This window comes from Osmerus eperlanus, chromosome 1 (assembly GCF_963692335.1).
Source record: "Osmerus eperlanus chromosome 1, fOsmEpe2.1, whole genome shotgun sequence".
NCBI lineage: Eukaryota > Metazoa > Chordata > Actinopteri > Osmeriformes > Osmeridae > Osmerus > Osmerus eperlanus.
In genome coordinates, this window is record NC_085018.1 from 12,857,267 (window position 1) to 12,877,007 (window position 19,741).

The 19,741-nt window shown below is 51.4% G+C and overlaps 1 protein-coding gene across 14 annotated transcripts in view; it reads right to left on the reverse strand.

Moving 5' to 3' along the window:
• Window positions 1-695: 695 nt before the first annotated feature.
• The window catches only part of slmapa (sarcolemma associated protein a), a 41,108-nt gene continuing 22,062 nt past the window's right edge, over window positions 696-19,741 (reverse strand). For 6 of the 14 annotated variants that reach the window (XM_062460628.1, XM_062460627.1, XM_062460626.1 and 3 more), the window contains 11 exons: window positions 17,274-17,333; window positions 16,162-16,236; window positions 14,596-14,676; window positions 14,053-14,112; window positions 8,650-8,775; window positions 8,366-8,440; window positions 7,916-8,221; window positions 7,539-7,656; window positions 6,393-6,564; window positions 5,974-6,108; window positions 696-4,131 (listed from right to left, as the gene is read on the reverse strand). In XM_062460628.1, the coding sequence (XP_062316612.1) occupies window positions 4,036-4,131; window positions 5,974-6,108; window positions 6,393-6,564; window positions 7,539-7,656; window positions 7,916-8,221; window positions 8,366-8,440; window positions 8,650-8,775; window positions 14,053-14,112; window positions 14,596-14,676; window positions 16,162-16,236; window positions 17,274-17,333 (1,304 nt within the window). In that variant the 3' untranslated portion in view covers window positions 696-4,035. Of the gene's footprint in view, window positions 4,132-4,812; window positions 4,901-5,973; window positions 6,109-6,392; window positions 6,565-7,538; window positions 7,657-7,915; window positions 8,222-8,365; window positions 8,441-8,649; window positions 8,776-14,052; window positions 14,113-14,595; window positions 14,677-16,161; window positions 16,237-17,273; window positions 17,334-19,141; window positions 19,205-19,741 lie in introns of all 14 variants that reach the window. The other 8 variants (XM_062460622.1, XM_062460621.1, XM_062460619.1 and 5 more) reach the window with 3 other exon arrangements.

Below are 19,741 nucleotides of genomic sequence, written 5' to 3' on the forward strand. Positions count from 1 at the left end.
TGGCAACGCTGTTGGGGGTTCTCAGTGCCAAGGATTTGCCAGCTTGTTAGGTCAGAGACCGTGGTGAAGTGTGGGCCCCAGGCAGGTGTGTATGGCTGCCTGAAGGTGGAGGGACTTCCTGTCTGAAGGGGTGGTGAATCAGCTTAGTCAGGACTGGCTCATGTTCTCTGTCATCACAGGAATGTCATTACTGCATGACTCACCTGTCTGGTCCCCCATCCCACAGTCACACTATTCTGATAACCTGGGAAACCAGGCTGATGCTTCCAGTCATCTCACCTCAGACACTGGCTCAACACACTAGAATGTTTTATGTACACAAATTATTTAAACCAAATTACGTGAATAAATGGGGGATGAATCCAATCTATTGTTTGTCACTGCCATCTTGTGGTTGCAGAGAAACTTAAGACCTTAGTGACATGTTTGCTTGAGGTGTGCTTGTGTGTCATAGATTACGTTGGAGACATCTTTTGTCTCGTCGTTCCCGCCTCATCTAGTGTGACTCACTCCACTGGTGTGTCTCCCTATGTGTTTACCGCTTAGGATGCAGATGTGACATTAAGTCCAGAGGGGTCATTCCAGGGAGTAGGAGCATCAGCTGATTGCAACATTGAGAATCGACCCACCACTGTAGAAAACAATATTAAATATAGAGCTGACTTTATGGATTTATCAAATAAACAAACCTTGCACAGGAGAGTAAAGTATTTTTATTAAAATCATGCACATCACAGGTGTTAGTGCAAATACTTTTTTTTAAATCTGTACTCCGGATATTCTAGTGTAACTTTATCTTTTCTTTACAAAATAGAATTTCAACAATTATTTACTTTAAAAAAAGTAATTCTGAAGTTAATATTCTGAACAATATTTGCAAACAAAACTATTTACATACGGTCTAATGTGCCACTGGGTTGGTTAGTGATTGTAATGGATGGTTTGAAAATCATATTTTTTTCAGGAGGAGCAAAAGAAAAACCTGACTTGATGACAAATATTTTCTGGACATTTTTTGGAGGACACATTGTTTTACATATGTATAATCCAATACAGTCAACAATTGTATAGATAATACAGATACACTTACCCTCCCAACAAATTACCCTACACACTACACGCTACTGTACTCCAACTTCAATGACATTTATATTGTTTGTAAGTTTACATTTTCGAATAAAACTGGTGAAAATTCACACTGAAATAAATGCCCGTCAGTAACATCATTCTTTTGCCGGTCAGCCCCATATGAAAGGTGAATAAAAACAAACATTTCGTTTTTAAACTTTTTTTTTTTTAGGAACAGTTCAATCACACATCTCAAAATACAAAACTGAGTGACTGAAAAAGAAATCCAATAATTATAAACAGGGCTACATAGGAATCTTAAGATGCTACAGTATGTAGGGGTTTAAGAGAACTCGAACTGAATTGCCTAATTTCATTCAAAGAATACAATGGAAACACGAATAAACAAAAGATCGATCAGATTGTGATCTAAACTTACAAGGAGCACATCCTCATTTAGTTGTGACAACAAATTTGCATGTTCAACCCAAGTGTGTAGAATGAGGTTGAGGGTAGTTTCTAGAAGCTCTCACTCACACTGTTCAGAAGCCAGCAGCACGTTGGATGATGTGATCCCTGTCACTGTTATTCAACTTTTTATTTTGTATATAGAATGTATATTTACACAGACGCACATTCATACATACATTACATATATACAAACATATACTGTTTGTTAGAGAACTGCAATTCCCCACATTGGTGCAGTACTATGACTTCAAAACATCTGATTTCCAAAAACGTGAAAAGGGAGTTCTTAAATGTCCTTCCCGTGGAGGATTACATATCCTCCAGTGTAGAATCATGTGGCAGTTATTTGGAACGTAGATTAAGAGGTTCCCAATGTTCTGCTGTTCCAAGGGACTTGGACCTGTGCCTTTTCACTTCAACTTCCAGCATCTTCCTGGTCTACTTGATGTTTACTTATTTCCCCCCCATTGCAGTCCTGTGCAATGCAAATGAAAACTGGGACCAGAAAGATGCCAGTTTGGTGATCGAAGTTGGCATTGGACAAGAGACATTTGAATGACACAGTGGAATACGATGGATAGCTTCTTTGCTCCGTGACTCAGAGCATTTTATTTACAGCGCAGCAAACAAAAAGGGATGAACCCATATCCCAGACAGATCCATGTGTAAAGTCTCTCAAGTTACATACAGCCCTATTCCATTCACTTCAGTTCTTCAATCTTAATACAAAACAGAAACCTTTCATTCTCACCCTCACCCCCCCCCCCCCCCCCATCAACCATATCTGTGCTCAGATGGATCCCAACACAACTCCATGCCAAACCAACCAGTCACAGACATTTTCAAAGCATTCACGTCCAAATTTGAGACCCGTCAACTATCCCTGGACACATTAGTGAAGATCTTCAAAAGACCTTAACAGGATTATTCAAGATGGTCGTCCCTCAACCTTGCCCTCTGATTAGACAGTTGGTGCATAAACCATCTGTGCTTACACCCATCCAATCCTTGTAGATTAGATACGCGTATTGGGAATAGGGGCTTAGTGGGTTGTGTCTGGACAGGACCTCAGACTGACACTGGGGGTTGAGCTAAGGCAGCAGTTTAGTCCCAGAGCCTTTGGTGTGTAGTGGTCTGTGCTACAGGTGTGTGTGTGTGTGTGTGTACTAGTACAGTTACCCAATTATACAGCGTCCCATTTCTCCAAGACTAGTGTGTTTGTTCACTACCCCAAGTCCAGTCTGTTGGGAAGTCATTGTGAGGTGGTATAGACATGGTATCATCTCACTTCTTTCGGATGCCCACACCAACCCAATGCCTTTCAAATGTTTAGGTCCTGTCAGAATGACTTGGACAATAGAGGCAGTGCACGCTTTCAGGCCAAGTTCTAGAACATTGGGAGAATTGGGACACGTCTATAACAGGCTAGCCAGACTAGAGCATTGACATCAGGTTCAATACAAACTTGAAAACTGAACACATTTCTTTGTTTTGTTCCCATGGTCTTGGGTCAGCTTGCTACTTTAATCCACTGCCACAATATTCTTCTCTTTGCTTCTAACATCTCGTTCACCACTTCTACAACAAACATCCGTCTTGCATGGCGTTTCTACTCGTTTACCAAAATAAGTCTAGCACATCAAATAACTTCTCTTGACTTTTTTTTTCTTCTCTATACAAAGCTCTGTACTGTAGTGTTTTAAACATTATGAATATTTGTTCATAGTTTACAATACACAGAAACAAGACAGAGTACACTGACAAACCATCTGATGGTGCTCACGAGCATGTTAGTCTGGACAGAACCCACAGAGGTCCCACTAAGTAATTGCTTATTAGTTCAATTCCTCTTTTATCAATAACTTAAGTTTCTTTTGAAACGCCTCTGTAAGGATATCAGTGGCACTTCCATCTAGACTAGATGCGTGTGCACACGAGTGGGTGATCACACCCACCTCTCATGTTACTTACAGTAGGCACTTAACCCCTTGTGCCCAACAATAGAGGATATCGATTTGGATTTGGCTTAGAACCTATATTTGTGATGCCGCATATCTCTGATGTGGCAAACCACATAAACTCATCAGAAAACTCACCCAAAAATGAAAAGGTTTGGTAACCATCAGAAAACAAGCCTAGTTTAGGCCACTTTAATACCAAAATTCCCACAAAAAAAAGAAAAAAAAAGAAACTTAACCGCCAATATAGTATTTAATCTATGGTAGAAATTACAACTTTAATTCCCCTTCTCGTTCTTTCTCTCTCTCTCTCCATATATATATACAGGTATAACTTTATACAGTTAAAGCAACGTCTCTACAGTCAAACTTTCCTGGTGGCCGGGAAGAGGGGATCTTGTCAACAGGAAGTACCGGCCAATCAGTTTGTCTGCGAGTGTGTGTTTTGTGTGTGTGTGTGGCCAGGTGCTGGGGAGTGTGGAGGACATGGAGCCAGGTGAGGAGGGGGGGGGGGTGTGTGTCAGGGAAGGCGTCATCATCAGATGCTGCTGCTCTTGGATAGGTTGGGGTAAAGTACGGCCGCCGTCACAGCAACCATCACAGCCAGCACCGGGATCCAGGGGCTCCAGGGGCTCTGTGGGGGTGGGGGGAGGAGGAAGACAGACACACATGGACAGAATAAGGTTATTGCGAGACAAAAAAAAAAAAAAAAACCAGGTTGCCTAGGCAAAGGCAAGAGGGTGGAGAGATACAGAGAGAGAGACAGAGACAGAGACAGAGAGAGAGAGAGAGAGAGCGAGAGAGATGGAGGTAATTAGATTAAAAACAGAGGTGCGGGAGATCCTAGTTAGAGCCAGTCACCCCATGGTAGAGAGAGGAAGTGGAAAACAGGGCTTTCCTTTCCCCCCCAGCGGAAACCAGGAAGAGCCGTGTTTCTACTCAGAAGAGGAACCAATGGAGACAGGAGAAACAGTATGACCGTCGACAGCAAGAAACGGGGGGGGGGGGGGGGGGGGGGGGGGAATGAAGAGTTAAAAGAAAAAATAATAAAGCAAAACGACCGATCGGAGTCAGTGAAGCGAGCAAGACAAAAACGTATATGTAGATATGGGAGTGGAGATGAGGGGTGGAGGCGGAGGGGAGCCGGGCGGCTCCCCGCGTGTCCCAGCGGAAGCAGCGCAGAGAGACGCTGGGTGGTGGAGCCATGCATGTGGGGGTTAGAGGGACACCCGAGGAGGAGGAGGAGGATGAAGATGCGGAGACGTTCGACACACACAAGACGCACGGACACCAACTGGACAGTAGCGCCATGTACCTTTCTACCACAACTGGCCGAAGCACCAATACAGCAAAGCCAGGATAAGGCCGATGAAAATGGCTTGGACAGGCTGCAATATGGATGGCTAGAGGAGGGAAGGGATATTACAAGAATCAACCTTTAAAATTATAACTAGGCAACGAAGAAAATAACGACTTAAAACAGGGGGGGGGGGGGGACCCGGAAGGACATTCTACAGTAAAATAAAAAAGGAGGGGAGAGGAAGAAGGGATGGGGAGACACCTGAATCAGAGTAACAAAGGAGGGACGGGTACTATGGCAACATTAATGACGTCTAGAGAGAGAGAGAGAAAGAGAGAGAGAAAGAGCGCGCAACGCCACAGACGCGCATCTCCACATCTAACAGCTGGACGGACAGGGACAGTTCATCACCTCGGGTCTCCTCAATAACAGTTCTAATCTGGATCAAGTTAGAGGGGCTGGGAAATCTCCTCCTCCGTGCATGTGTGTGTGTGTGTGTGCGTGCTCCGTCTGTAGGTTAGACAGGCTGTAGGTTACTGAGGTTAAGGGGAGAGCAGTGGCTTGTGTTGAGGGGCTCAGTCAGGTCCGGCTGTTCAGGGCTTGTGGAGGACAGCTACAGCACCAGTGGGGTTATGGTTCAGGCACACACTCGGACCCCTCAGTAAGGTGAAGGCCCCAGGAGAGGCCAGTTGGCTCAGGACCCAAGCGTGTTGAATACTAAGAGGAGGCGTTTAGCGTCCAGTTACTGGATTTAGTTTCACACACAAAACATATAAAAAAGGTACAAAACCCAAAACGCGTGCCAACCCCATTTGGAAATAAAACCCATTGGAAACGTGGAAGATAATCACAGAGGGTATTGCAAAAGTTGAGTGCCTGCACGTCTGCCAAATCTTCCTGACAGGTTCCATGACATCAGTCTTTCAGCCCTTCAGGCCAATAGCCCCTCCCCCTGCTCTCCAGTCACCAGCTACTCCATCATCCAGCTCCTGTTGATCTTGATGCAGGCTGCCAAGGAGGTGTGTGGGTGTGAGGAGGGACGGAGGCAGTTGCTGACTCGGTTCCCTCCTCCTGCTTGCTGACTGCACTGACAGGAATCAAGAGGCTCCGGGTACGTGTGTGTGTGAGAGAGAGAGAGAGAGGGGGAGGGAGGGAGGGAGGGAGAGAGACACTCACGTTCTTGCCCTTGTCCAGCAGCAGCTTCAGGTTGACCTTGCACTGCTCCAGCTCCTCGTTGATGCTGCGCTTCTCCTGCTCCGTCCTCTCGTAGCGCTCCCTCAGGTCCAGCAGGAGGCTCTGGGTGTCCTCGTACTGCAGGACACACAAACACGCACGAAAACAGACACAATACATGAGCAAAGCTGGAACGCCGTACGTGTCTGGATGTGTCTGTGTGTGTCAGATCCCACCTCCCTCTGCAGGCTGTCTGTGTGTGTGTGTGTGAGACCCACCTCCCTCTGCAGGCTGTGTGTGTGTGTGTGTGTGTGTGTGTGTGTGTGCTTGAGACCCACCTCCCTCTGCAGGCTGTGTGTGTGTGTGTGCGTGAGACCCACCTCCCTCTGCAGGCTGTCTGTGTGTGTGTGCGTGAGACCCACCTCCCTCTGCAGGCTGTGTGTGCGGGAGTCGGCCTGGGCCAGCTGGGTCTGGAGCTGGGCGGCGTCCTGCAGGTGCTGGTCCTGGAGGGAGCCCAGCTTGCTCTCCAGCGCCCCCTGGCTCTGCTCCAGAACCCTCAGGCTGCTGCTCAGACTGGCACTCTGCTCCCGCGAGCTGAGGGAGGGGAGGGGAGGGAGGTGAAGGAAGGAGGGGGATGCTGTTAAAAAGGAGCCCCATCACGTTTCTCCTCATCAGCACCGCCGTAACATGTATTCATTTCTGGCGTCTTCGGACACCCATGGTCACCTGACCCCACCAGCCATGACGGACAGTCCAAAGAGACACCTGGGACGACATCTGGCCCTGTGGCTGAGAGCAGAGTGGAGAACACGCTCTCTGTGTAACTGATAGTGTTGAACAGAGGGCTCTACCAGAGGAGAACCACAGGTGTACAGTAACAAAGGACTCCACTCTGTCTGTCACACACCCTCCTCCTCATGCTTCCCCTTAGACCGATTAAGTGTCTGGGAGAGGGTCTCGCAAACAGACTGCCTTTGTTACACACACACACACACCCACACACACAGCCCTTTAATGTGACCGAGAGCTTCCGTTTCCTTGCCATGATGTGCTGTCTGCTGAGCTGGGCTCTCCTGTAGGGGAGCAGACAGGTGTCGCACCCTGTGCCAGCACCCTGAGCCAGCACCAGGCCCAGAGCAGGAGAACACACTGCTGAGGGAGGGGGGGGAGGAGGGAGGGGGGGGGGGGGGAGGAGGGAGGGGGCGGGGGGGGGGGGGCAGGAGCTGGCTGAGCCCACTGCATTTCACAGAAGGGTGTGTGTGGTGTGTGAGACAGTATGTGTCAGAGGTTGAGTAACACTAAGCATAATCTATTGTGTCAGTCAGCCTGCTCCCCGTCTGCACGGTGGTAGAGTTCAAACACACACACACACACACTTTATTGGACAGTCAGCACTCCACCCACACTGATGAGTTGACTCTTGCTCTCTCCAACCATCCTGTCCTCTCCCTCCAATTCTCCCTCCCTCCCTTTCCCTCCCCATCTCAGCCCCCTCCCCCTGCCTCCCCCCCTCCCAGCCCCAGGAGGAGGCCGAGTCATGGCGGGGCCAGCGCGCGACGAGCCCCCACCTGTCCAGCTCGCTCTCCAGCCGGCTCAGTGTGCTCAGCAGGGAGCCCTTCTCCGAGCGCAGGCCGTCACACTCCTCCTGCAGCCCGCAGCAGTCCCTCTGCAGCTTCTCCAGCTCATCTGAGGACACACACACGCGCGCGCACACACACACACACACACACACACACAGGAAAGGGATTTCATTTCAATAAAGAGCCGCTAAGCATTTTCCAAAAGTAGACTCTTCATACTCAGTCAACAAAAGAGCGTCTCTCTCACCACGCCTTAAATAACTTGTTTTCTAGCCTCTCTTGTCCCCCCCTGTCCCCCCCCCCCCCCCCTATTTCCCCTCTCACACAACCAGCTCCCCACAGCGCGCGTCTCGGTGGCCGTTTACCCTGCAGCCGGCTGGCCCTCTGCTGGTGCTGGCTCTGCTGCAGGAAGGTGGCCTGCAGCGCCTCGATTTCCCGCTCGTACTGCTGCGCCGCCGCCCGCCAGCGCTCCAGCTCGCCGCTCATGCCGCCCAGGTCGCCCTGCAGGGCGGCGATGTCGCGCTCGCGCTCGGCCGCGGCGGCCTCCATGGCGTGGCGCAGCACCAGCACCTCCTCCTGGGCGCTGTACAGCTCCTCCCGCGTGCTGCTGAGGGTGCTCTCCCGCTGCTCCCGCAGGGCCTCCATGTCCGCCTGCAGCTTCCCCAGCTGGGCTGCACCGCACACATACGCGCGCACGGACGTTAGATGATGTTGTGTGTGTGTGTGTGAAGGAGGAGGAGGAGTAGGGCGTGGTGATAGAGAGTGGGAATGTGGGAGCATTTGATATACGTGTGTGTGTGTTACTTGACACTCACTCTGCAGGTACTGGATCTGCTTGGCAGACTCCTCAGTCTGCTGCCTGTTGTTCCTCCTCTCCTCCTCCAGCAGAGCTGGGACAACAACAACACAGGTTGACCCGGGCCACACACACCCTGGACACATCCCTCAACTCCAGTGAAAGCTCTCCCACGAAATGAAAGCCTAAGCGCAACACCTCACAGTTTTACACATCAATCAGTTCCAGGAGAACTCCCAACATGGACACCCCCACCCCGCCCCGCTCCCCCCCAGGGTCTCCTCTACTCGGGGTCAGCAGTACCTTGGAGCTCCAGACACCTCTGCTTGCCAGTGTTGGCCAGCTCCTGGGCCTCCAGCAGCTCTCTGTGGAGGTGGCTGATCACCTGCTCCGTGTCCCCGGGCTCCAGGTTGGCCCTGCGCAGCTCGTCTGCGCGCACACACACACACACACAGGGTTAGACACAGAAATGGTTTGTCTGCTCTCTGTGTTTCAATACTCCCACATACAATAGTAGACAACCCTGTCGTTTTCCATAACTGTGTGTGTGTGTGTAGTCCTGCAGAGGCTAGCTGTGAGACTGGGAGATGTGGGCCGTGGCTTGGGGTCAAGCCTGGGCCACACAGGAAGTACAACTCATCGTCATTCTCGACTATTAATAACTTGCAACACGGCCCTTTGAAATAACTTGTGTGTTAGGTAACGTGTGTGCGCGCACAATACAATTACTTGCTCGGGCGGGTGTGTTTTTGTCATTTAAAAAAAAGAGTTTAGGCATTAAACCAGTCGGATCAACAAGCGCCCACATGGGAAACATTGCAGAGGTCCGTTATATGAGTGAATCTTTCAGACGAGGTGGAGATTAAAAACAGCCCCGGAGAGATCTGCTTCTGATGACCTCACTGCTGTTCCCACCAGAGGGGGGAGGGGAGGGGGGGGGGGGGCGACAAGAGATGAGCCATATGGGGGGGAAAGGGACAGCGAGACTGACAGTTGGAAGGAGACATAAAGAGGGATAGAGACAAAGAGAGAGAGGGGCAGAGAGACAGAGGCAGAGAGACAGAAAGAGGGAGAGATAGACCGAGACAGAAAGAGAGAGAGACCATGGTTCAACGGCCATTTCATGATACTTGCCTTCTGTGTGTGTTTGTGTGTGTGTGTGTGGTAATGATGACCTAACCCAGCTGACAGGGGGATTATGAAACGGTAGTGTTGGGCTCACTGAGGTCTCTGTCAGGCCTACGGGCCCACGTCACATTCCCCTCACAGTGCACACTAAGCACACGCTTCACACAACATAACCTTTGTCCAGGCACCCCTTTCAACCGTCAAGCTCCTCTACATTTGAGGGGAGGGGTGGAGAGGGGCATTTATTTATTTTTAAACCCTGGGGCATCTCGCTCCGCACACTGCGACCAAACCAGCCTATCCCAGCGAGAGCTTGACGTGGTCTGGAACATAGCTGTCCAATGGGAATCCGCGTGCTTCCCCCCAAACCCAACCCCCCCCCTTTCCTCAAGAGACCGAACGACCGTCCCAGCTCTGCTTCCATGGCCAGATGTTGGGGCTTATGTCATCCTGGGCTGTTTATAGCCGCGGTCGGCGAGGTATCCCTCTCCCCTTCCGCTCGGTCTCTCTTTTCCGCTCTGCTCTCTCCCCCACCCCACCGCCGCCACACCAAGGCCACTGAGGAGGTTGGCGCACCCCCACTGTTATTCTTGTGGCCTGGCTCCCTTCCTTCTATGGGAAGAGGGGGGGGGGGGTAAACTCCTTGGAATGAAAGTCGGGACGAAAGTCTATGATCTAATGTAAACCCCCTTTCCACCGCCCAAACCCCCCCCCACCACCACCTAACCCTCCTCTCTGAAGTGCTGCCATCCCAGTGATGAGAGGACATGTAATCCAAACAGGGCTGATCAAACCCTCCCCTGGCTCCTGTCATCATCAGCAGCGAGCAGCAGCAGCAGCGTGCTAATGAGCCTGGAGGGCCTGTGACAGGCCTGCCCGGGCCAGGGAGGCAGCCAGCCCCAACGCTGGCACTCCACTGACCTCCCCGGGACCACAACCCACACTGGAGCCAGCGCCACAGCCTCCTCTAGTGTCTCAACAGAGAGAGGGTCGGTATGGCAACCCCCCCCCCCCCCCCCCTAGGTAAAACACGATAGCGGTAGCTAGGCTGGGTGCAAAAAAAGAGACATCTTTAAAGAGATATGATTGACCGCAATTCACACCGCATGCCCCTTGGTGAAACACCTTGTAACCCCTGTTCCCCAGCAGAGGGCTGGTTTGACCCGCGTGTGGAGAGTTGGGTGGATATCAAAGCAGAGACACTGTGTGTCACCTTGTGATCCGCTCTAATGACAGAGCAGGCCGCTCTGTGATGCTGCTGCGAGGCGTGCGAGGCTTTCACGATCAAACATTTTACACAATTATAGAGCAGAGGGCCCACTGCATGTATCCTCTATTTATAGAGGTCATCTCACTGACAGATACAATAAACAACAAAATAAAATGACGTCTTTCCAGAGACATGCCCCTGCAATTGAACACAAGGCACACACACACACGAGTGCACACTAATCTTACTTTGGGGGGGCGAGTCATTTTAACATCGGTTGCCTTACCGACAGACTAGAAAACAAACACGCACACAATACCTCTCTAACTCCCTGGCACACCTTGGCACGCATACCAGGGCAGTCTTAAGGCCCCTAATCCTGGAGGGGTTTAGACTGCGTGCCAGCCAGGACACTGAACAATGTGGCCCACAGAGTGGGCCCTGGTGGAAACAGCCCTGCTGCCCACAGAGTGGGCCCTGGTGGAAACAGCCCTGCTGCCCACAGAGTGGGCCCTGATGGAAACAGCCCTGCTGCCCACAGAGTGGGCCCTGATGGAAACAGCCCTGCTGCCCACAGAGTGGGCCCTGGTGGAAACAGCCCTGCTGCCCACAGAGTGGGCCCTGATGGAAACAGCCCTGCTGCCCACAGAGTGGGCCCTGGTGGAAACAGCCCTGCTGCCCACAGAGTGGGCCCTGATGGAAACAGCCCTGCTGCCCATAGAGTGGGCCCTGATGGAAACAGCCCTGCTGCCCACAGAGTGGGCCCTGATGGAAACAGCCCTGCTGCCCATAGAGTGGGCCCTGATGGAAACAGCCCTGCTGCCCACAGAGTGGGCCCTGATGGAAACAGCCCTGCTGCCCACAGAGTGGGCCCTGATGGAAACAGCCCTGCTGCCCACAGAGGTGGGCCCAGGCCCCCACAGATTAGAGGCAGGCCTGGTTCAGCTACTGTGCTCAGGCTGATACTGGAGGGAGGCTAAAAAGGGAGGCTGCTACTGGAGAGAGGCTGAAAGGGAGGCTACTCCTAGAGGCTGACGGTGGTCTGGGGGGAACTATCGTAAAAGCCTGTGTGGAACAGCAGTGTGCTTGTTATTTTATGACGTCATTCCTCAGGATAGAGCCTTGCTTAGGTCACACGGTTTTGTCGGACATTTGACTTAAGACAGTTCCTCTTGTAGGATGAAATAGCACTGGAGAAGAGAAGCGAGTTTGAAAGCCCATCTAGACAAGCTCGCCTGAGCGTACACCATTACAGTACTGGAAGGTTGCTGACTGAAAAGTGAGTGAATGTAAGTGTGAGGAGCCAGCCAGAGACATGACCAGCTTCAGGACAGGACCCTGGTCTTTGCCATTTGGCTGCCCAGTGGTGTGATGAGGTAATGATGGTTTTCCCCTAACAGGATTCAGCTAATCCTGGAGTCCGGAGTGGTTTGTGTGTGTGTGTGTGTATGTGCATACAGGGTGAGGAAGCAGGGTTTCAGCAGGTCCATTGTGAGGGACTGTGCCTGGGGTCAGGGCAGGGCAGGGAGGCAGACATGGAGGCAGCCAGACCCAGACCCAGCAGAGTGTCTCTCCTCCCCCTCCTGGCTGGGTCCTGCTGGGGCCAGAGGGGCTTGTGGGAGACGCTGCATCACTGAGCCAGAACTAAAGAGCCTCTCTCAACACAAGACTCCACTAGTTTCATGCCTGCATTTCAACGAAAGCCTTACAGGCTGATCAACTACATTTCAGGGCTCTACGGCAGTTGTGAGCAATGTCCAGCCAGCTTCCTGATAAACCCAGTGAGGACCACTGTCTCCCTCTAGTGCACAGCCCCGGGGTTGCAGTGACGGTGTGTGACCTTTCAGTGACCCCTGGCCTCCCCAGGTGATCGTCCCCCGGACAGCCACGTCTGAGAACAGGAGACGACGGCTGAGGGGGCGAGGATGACACACGCACCATCCTTCTGAGTCACATGTGGTGAGTCACACACACACACACACTCCTGCCCTCCAGATACAGTTGGTCAGGAAGCACAGGTGTGTGTGTGTGGAGGAGGTGGAGTTGTTCTAGAAAGTTCAAATAGTTCGATAGGATTCTATTGTGTGAGGCGAGACAGAGTGTAAATGATGTCCTTCACCTGAGGACCTAGTGGTGGTTGACCTCAGAGCGCAGTTAGCCGCAGCACCAAGCACTAAGTGCGCACACACACACTCTCTCTCCCACACACACACACGGGGGATTAACTCTCTCTGACCCAGAACTAAAGATGTTTCACACCACACAGCGCCAAGTGGAATTATCCACTCGCCAAGTACCATACATCCACAATGGCTTTCAGAGATGGTCTCGTAACAGACAGTCCAATACCGCGTCTCGTAACCCTCTGTCAAAGAGCTCCTCTCTCTAAGCCTATCCACGCACAGGGCTGCCCTCAACCTCCCTCATTATCCCTCACAGGAGAGGGACGCTTTCTAGCCAAATCAGTTTAATGGGAGTTTTTGGCTCTGTGAACAGTATCAGGCTGATTGAGGTGAACTGGGTCACAGCTGTGTGGTGAGTAAACCCTGCGCGTCCTCCCGACCCAGGAGACGGTACCCCCTGGTGGTAGGGATGCTGAATGGCACGCCAAGACACACAACAGCAGCTGACGCACCACTGGTGTGTGAACAGGATTGCCTTCTTGTGTAGCATGGCTGCTCTTCACACAACATGGATAAAGGTCTCACACAACATGGATAAAGGTGGGTGTGTGTGTGTGGCAATCCGTGACCCTCCTGCTGTGAGAGTCCCATCAGGCTCCCCTTACTAATTACACTCTAATAGGTTTACATTCCCAGTGTCTCTGTGCTACCCACCATTCCCCTCCACCCACACGCCCCTCCACCCACACGCCCCTCCACCCACACGCCCCTCCACCCCTCCCTCCCTCCAGGGATGGGCAAGGACAGCTGCAGGGATCAGAGAGGGATGAGGGGAGAAAGCAGGAACACGCCAGGGCTCGGATCACTCCAGATCTGCCCCCCAACCTCCTCAAAACAAACAAACACCTGAACATGAATTCCTTCTCCTCCGTCAGTGACAGGACTGGCAGGACCAGCCAGACTGAAGTGGAGTTTCCAACACCACTCCTCCCAGAACCACTCCATATATGGTCGTGGCTCGTTCCTGATGCCACGCCCTGCCAGGCTCTGGTGGTCCACCAAACAGCCTCTGACGTCCACTAACAATGTCCCACGTTACACTGAATCCAACACTGCTGAAGACCGCAAACTACCTTGTGACTGGTGGTTGACGGACCACAGGAGGGGATGGAGCCGTGGGCTCACGTGAACACAGGGCCGGTCACCGTGGTGAGAGACAGGAGGAGGTGAGCAGCAGTGACGTACCTTTGAGCAGTGCCACCCTGTTCTGAGGCTCGTTCAGCTCCTGCTCGTCCATGTTCCCGTCTGGGGGGAGAAAGAGAGAGCACACAGTTCACACACACACACAACCCACCTGGCACCAGTCCATGGATGCTGTGGAAAACAAAATCGACACACACACACACACAGTCGTCTGAACTATGGATCTACTAGTGGTCAGTCACGCTAGTCAACCCTGGACTAGTCAGAGAGCCTTCTGAAAACAACTGTTATCCCTGCACTGGCCACATATTACACACTGGAACTGAGGGGCAGTGTCACACACACACACACAAATTAAATCTAGGATCTATTATCTGTATAACTATACATAAAAAAAAAAGAACCTAAGGTAGTTAAGTACTCTTTTCCAATTACATTTTTTTATTAAGTAGATAAATCAACTAGCATTCTTTTTTTCTTTTCTTTTTTTTTTTACAATAGTTACTAATAACAAAAGGTATGGTACCAGTAAAACACATCAAAGTATTTCTATATTTCTATAGAAAGGAAGAGAAATTTGTGTACCTGAGGTGTCGTCGCTACTGCGGTCCTTGCTGGGGCTCAGTGTGTCTGACATGTCCGACTCTTTAGCATCTATGGTGTTTTCTACAGGAGAAAGGGACGTACCATTCAGATGAGGAGAGGGGGGGGGGGCGGCAGTCACAGTCTCAGCCACACTCTCACCACAGAGCGTGTGTTAAACGAAGGGGACTATAAATACACGCAAGAAGCGTTACTTATAGACATGATTCTCTCACTCTTGATACTGATGCATGTCAAGACAGTGGGGACTAATGAGATCCTGCTGGGTGATAATGGTTTGGTCCTCCCTTTTGCAGGACCATGTTCCCCCACACATGGTCATCAGCTGCGGGTCTGCCTGCCTCTGGGATGGGAGGGGGGGGGCAGCTGGCTGCTAAAATAGCAGCCTGGTCAGGCCTTTGTCCTGGGGGTCCCAGAGGGTCGCCCCCACCCACCCACCCACCCACAACCCCATTGGGCCCAAAACAGGTCGTTTGTAAATTCAGCAATAGTGCTCGACCACTTTGGTATGCGGGATGAGGTGGGGAAAAAATGTCCAGGCGGTGTTTCAAAGCCACAACAATGGCTACGACTGTTTAGGCACACCCGAATGTGGGTCTGGGCTAAGCCTTGCTGGGAGCGGACGTTTGTTTTCGTGCCACCACACAGCACGGAGTCACGCGGGCCCGGTCGGTGGCAGTGCGCGAGAAAGGCGTGAGGAGACGGAAAACCGACATAGGTTTGACTCTAAAATAAGCCCCGGGGCTACTGGGATGACGGTGTCCCAGCATGCCTCATTAGTGGCGTGTCCAGCCACTGTGTGGCCAGCCGCAGGATTACCCTGGACCTACGCCAGCCTTTCTTTGTGCGGCAGGGCAGCGGTGCTAATCTGAGTCGCAATAATCTGAGACCGTAATCTCCGGGGGATAGAGGAGCCCAGGATCTTATGATGCCACGCCAGATGTAGAACCACACGGTACAGAGAGGAGCGCTTAGACAGGTGCTGTGTGTGTGTGAGGCAGGGTTCATCAGGTGCTGTGTGTGTGAGAGGCAGGGTTCATCTGTGCTGTGTGTGTGTGAGGCAGGGTTCATCAGGTGCTGAGTGTGAGAGGCAGGGTTCATCAGGTGCTGAGTGTGAGAAGCAGGGTTCATCAGGTGCTGTGTGTGTGAGAGGCAGGGTTCATCTGTGCTGTGTGTGTGTGAGGCAGGGTTCATCAGGTGCTGAGTGTGAGAGGCAGGGTTCATCAGGTGCTGTGTGTGTGAGAGGCAGGGTTCATCTGTGCTGTGTGTGTGTGAGGCAGGGTTCATCAGGTGCTGTGTGTGTGAGAGGCAGGGTTCATCAGGTCACGTGGTTGACTTTGAGAAAAATATTTTTGGGGGGCTCACCATCCGCAGTTGATGTACTCAGTTTTACATTAGTGACCAACATACTGCGAGGCATCGATAAACTATGGCAAATAAATATGTCAGTCTAATGCCACCACTGTGGCATTAAATTGTTAGCCACAGTAGCGACAGGCGGGTGCCAAATCCACCCCTGTTGTTGAACGTAGACAGTTGAGTGTTTACCTTTGAGTCTGTCTGGACTGGCCAAACTGTCCTCATCTGCCGTCTGGTTGTTCTGGAGGTGAGCATCTATGACATCTGAAGAACAAGACATCAGAAGATTAGACCAGTCTGGTCCAGGACAGTTACACAACATACATCACCAGACAGGACCTCTAGACGGATCTCCAGGGACTGTGTCGTCAAATAAAACAGCTTCATCTGTGTTTGAGATCATTTTTTGTGCTATTGGTTAACAGTAATACAGCGGTTAAATGTCAATCCTTAGATAAAATGACAGTTCATGTAGAGTATGAAAAGGTGCATTTTCAGACCTCATTGGACATGGCTCAAACAGTCAGAAGAGAGAGAGGGAGAGAGGGAAGGGGAGAGAGAGTAAGAGAGAGTGTGGGAGAGAAAGTAGGAGAGAGTGGGAGAGAGAGCGGGAGAGAGAGCGGGAGAGAGAGCGGGAGAGAGAGAGAGCGGGAGAGAGAGAGAGCGGGAGAGAGAGCGAGCGGGAAAGAGAGTGGGAAAGAGAGCGGTAGAGAGAGAGGGAGAGAGAGCGGGAGAGAGTAGGCTGCTCCAGAGCTAGCTGAGTCATCGTCGCAGGGTGCTCATCCTGTCACCGCTCACAAATAGAAAAGGCTAAAATAGGATGTGAGGAAACTCCCTTCCCTGACACTCTACCTCAGTCTTCCATATATGATGAAAATACAGTGTTTGAATGGACAAACATTGTCGTTGTTTAATTATACTCATTGGGGAAGCATAGCATGCTAAGCCATCAGATACAAATAGGACTGATGTCTTGTCAGTAGACTGCTAATTAGGTTAAGAGTAGGTGAGTGTGTGTGTGTGTGTGTGTGTGTGTGTGTGAGCGTGTGCGAGCGTGTGCACGCGCGTCGCCCATCCTTACAACCTTCAGTTCCTTCAAATGGAGCATTCAAATAGTTTCTGAGAAGAACACTGACCTATCAAAGGGCACACCTGCTGAACATATTTGGATAGGGTTGACCTTTCCCTCAGAGCATGGTCTATGCTAGCTACACATGACCAATAAAGCAGCACGGTCTCGGCCAGCTTTCTACTGCGAGTGACCGAGTGACACAGGCACCTCCAGCAACCACACCGCTTACCGTCAAAGTTGGCTAGCTTGTGTAGCGACGAGCCCACGGCATCCTTCAGCTGCATCACGGCTGTGGAGGGGACACGGAGGGCAGTGAGAGGAGGCCATGAAGGCGATGATGATGATGCTGTTCAACCTCCTGCATGACATCACTGTCTACATCCTGTATATCATCATAGCGTGTTTTGCTGTGGCATCGTGCATATTCAAATGTGGTTTTTTTTCCTTCATAGCCCCAACTAAATGAGTCAAACGTATCAACCAATTGGATGCCAGGTGTGGATTGCCGAGGCGTTTGCATTTTAGCCCCTCGTCCAAAAGCGGCCCATTTTCGAGAACATGAAGCCACGGGTCGACCGTATCCTAGCAGAGCCACTTCCTACGTCCTCTCAAACAGACCACGCGTGAGTGAGGGGAGCCAGGGGGTTAATCCATCCAGGGACGTTAGGGAAGTTAGGAGACGCCATGCAGCAGCAGCACCCCCCCCCCCCGCTGAGACAGCCCAGGTACAGCAGGTTATGATACATCCTAACCTGCAGGACCGGCCCATTTGGGGGCGGCGGGGGTCCAGGGTCATCCAGAAAAGAAACAACCTTTGCTGCTAGACCACCTCTACAGCAACCATGTCCTACAGCATGTGCCTTCATGGTTAGGACCGTACAACACTCTCTCTCACAGGAAGGTAGTTCACAGAAGGTAGTAGATGAAGAAACCTGGACTAGGAGGGAAGCACCCATATGGATCCTGGGAGTGGGTACCAGGATGAACCCTGCAGACGGTTGATATTTTCATCTAGAGTTTGGTTTTATCCTCAAATCGGTTGGTCAAGCCTGGAACCCACGCGCTTCATTATAAGACAGGCACAAGGAAAGAAAATGATAGCCATATCGGAATATGCATATTGAAATTTTTTTTTAGAACGCCTGAATAACAATGCTTGACTGTTTACAATGGGCCATTCAGACGGTATCCATTCGACCGTGACAGGTCATTCACAAGGCCTCCGCTGTTGAGAACAACCTCCCACTGCGTGGCTGTTGTCAGGAATCGAAGCCTCTCTGCTTTTTCCACAGTCAAGTTTCTTTTTCACCGTACATCCGCCATCTACCTACGTTCCAGGGTCCCTGCTTGTGCTTGCGACACAAAGACGTGTCCCGTTTCAGCTCATTAGCATTAGCGGCTTCTCCACCACGCTCCTCCTGGTGGCCTGTTACGCTAGATTTGCTTAGTTTTAACTTCTTTGTGTGCATTTTTTCCGCAGAATGCTCTTTAAAGAAAGGCTTATTTGTACTCTTGCACTAGGGCTTGACTCTTTACTAGGTTCACATGTTGGCTGTCTGTACCGTAGGCTAGCATTCGAAAGCACAGCAGCGTAGCGCGCCCACTGTTGGTTCACGTCATCGAGAGCCGAGTAGTCCAACTCAAAGCACACGTCAACAGAGCAGCGTCAAATGTCAAAGCTGATTAAATTGCTGTTGTTGTTTTTCTCGGGGGGGGGGGGGGGGGGGGGGGGGGGGGGGAAGCACAGAACCATTCACTTTAATGGTGATGGCAGTGGAAGAACCCACTCACATGGCGAGGCCCACTGACAGTAAAGAGAGAACATGTCTGTCTGAGGTCATGGGGCCAGGTCACTCTCCCTGGGTGCCTTAAGGGGCCTGTCTGTCTCTCTGGCCTGCCTGTCTGTCTGCCTCTCTCTCTCTGTGCTGTCTCTGTGGCCTGTGTCTGTCTGTCTGCCTCTCTCTCTACGCTGTCTCTCTGGCCTGTCTGTCTGTCTGCCTCTCTCTCTTTGCGCTGTCTCTCTGGTCTGTCTGTCTGTCTGCTTGTGTCTCTGGTCTGTCTGAAGAGAAGCAGTGGAAAGAAGTCTGGTGTACTCACGCTGGCACTCAATGTAATGTTGGATAATAGTGCAGTCCCCTCCACTCTTTAATAGATAGTGGTCTAACAGAAAAAGAGAAACCTTCCATTAAATATTAACATTAGCAGAACATCCTCCAGTCAGAAGGGTAAGTAAACAGCTGAGGTATATAAAAAAAGGGGCAAATACAGGATACACACAGGCTCTATGGGGACATCATGAACAGACATGGAACAAGGGGCCAGACAGAGATGCAGAAGGCTCAGACAGAGACAGACAGACACCCCCCCCCCACCCCCACCTCCCCTCCTCCCTCACGGCTCTCTCAGTTGGCCAACCGGCCGAGCCAATCACAACGAGAGGCGGGACCCATTTCAGAGAGCACCCTCTCGGTCTGCGTCTATGGAGGACTGCGCTCCCTCAACGCGCTCACACGCAGGTCACTCAGATCAGTCATCCACTCCCTCAAAGACCCTCAAGGTCGCTCTGTTTGTGACCGGCATGGAACGTCTTTCAAGGCACCTGGGATCAAACGTCCACCTTAAATATAAAAAAATATGCCCCTTCAAACCGCCTAGGACTAAAACTTTAGAGTGTCGTCATGCCGACAGCTGCCACAC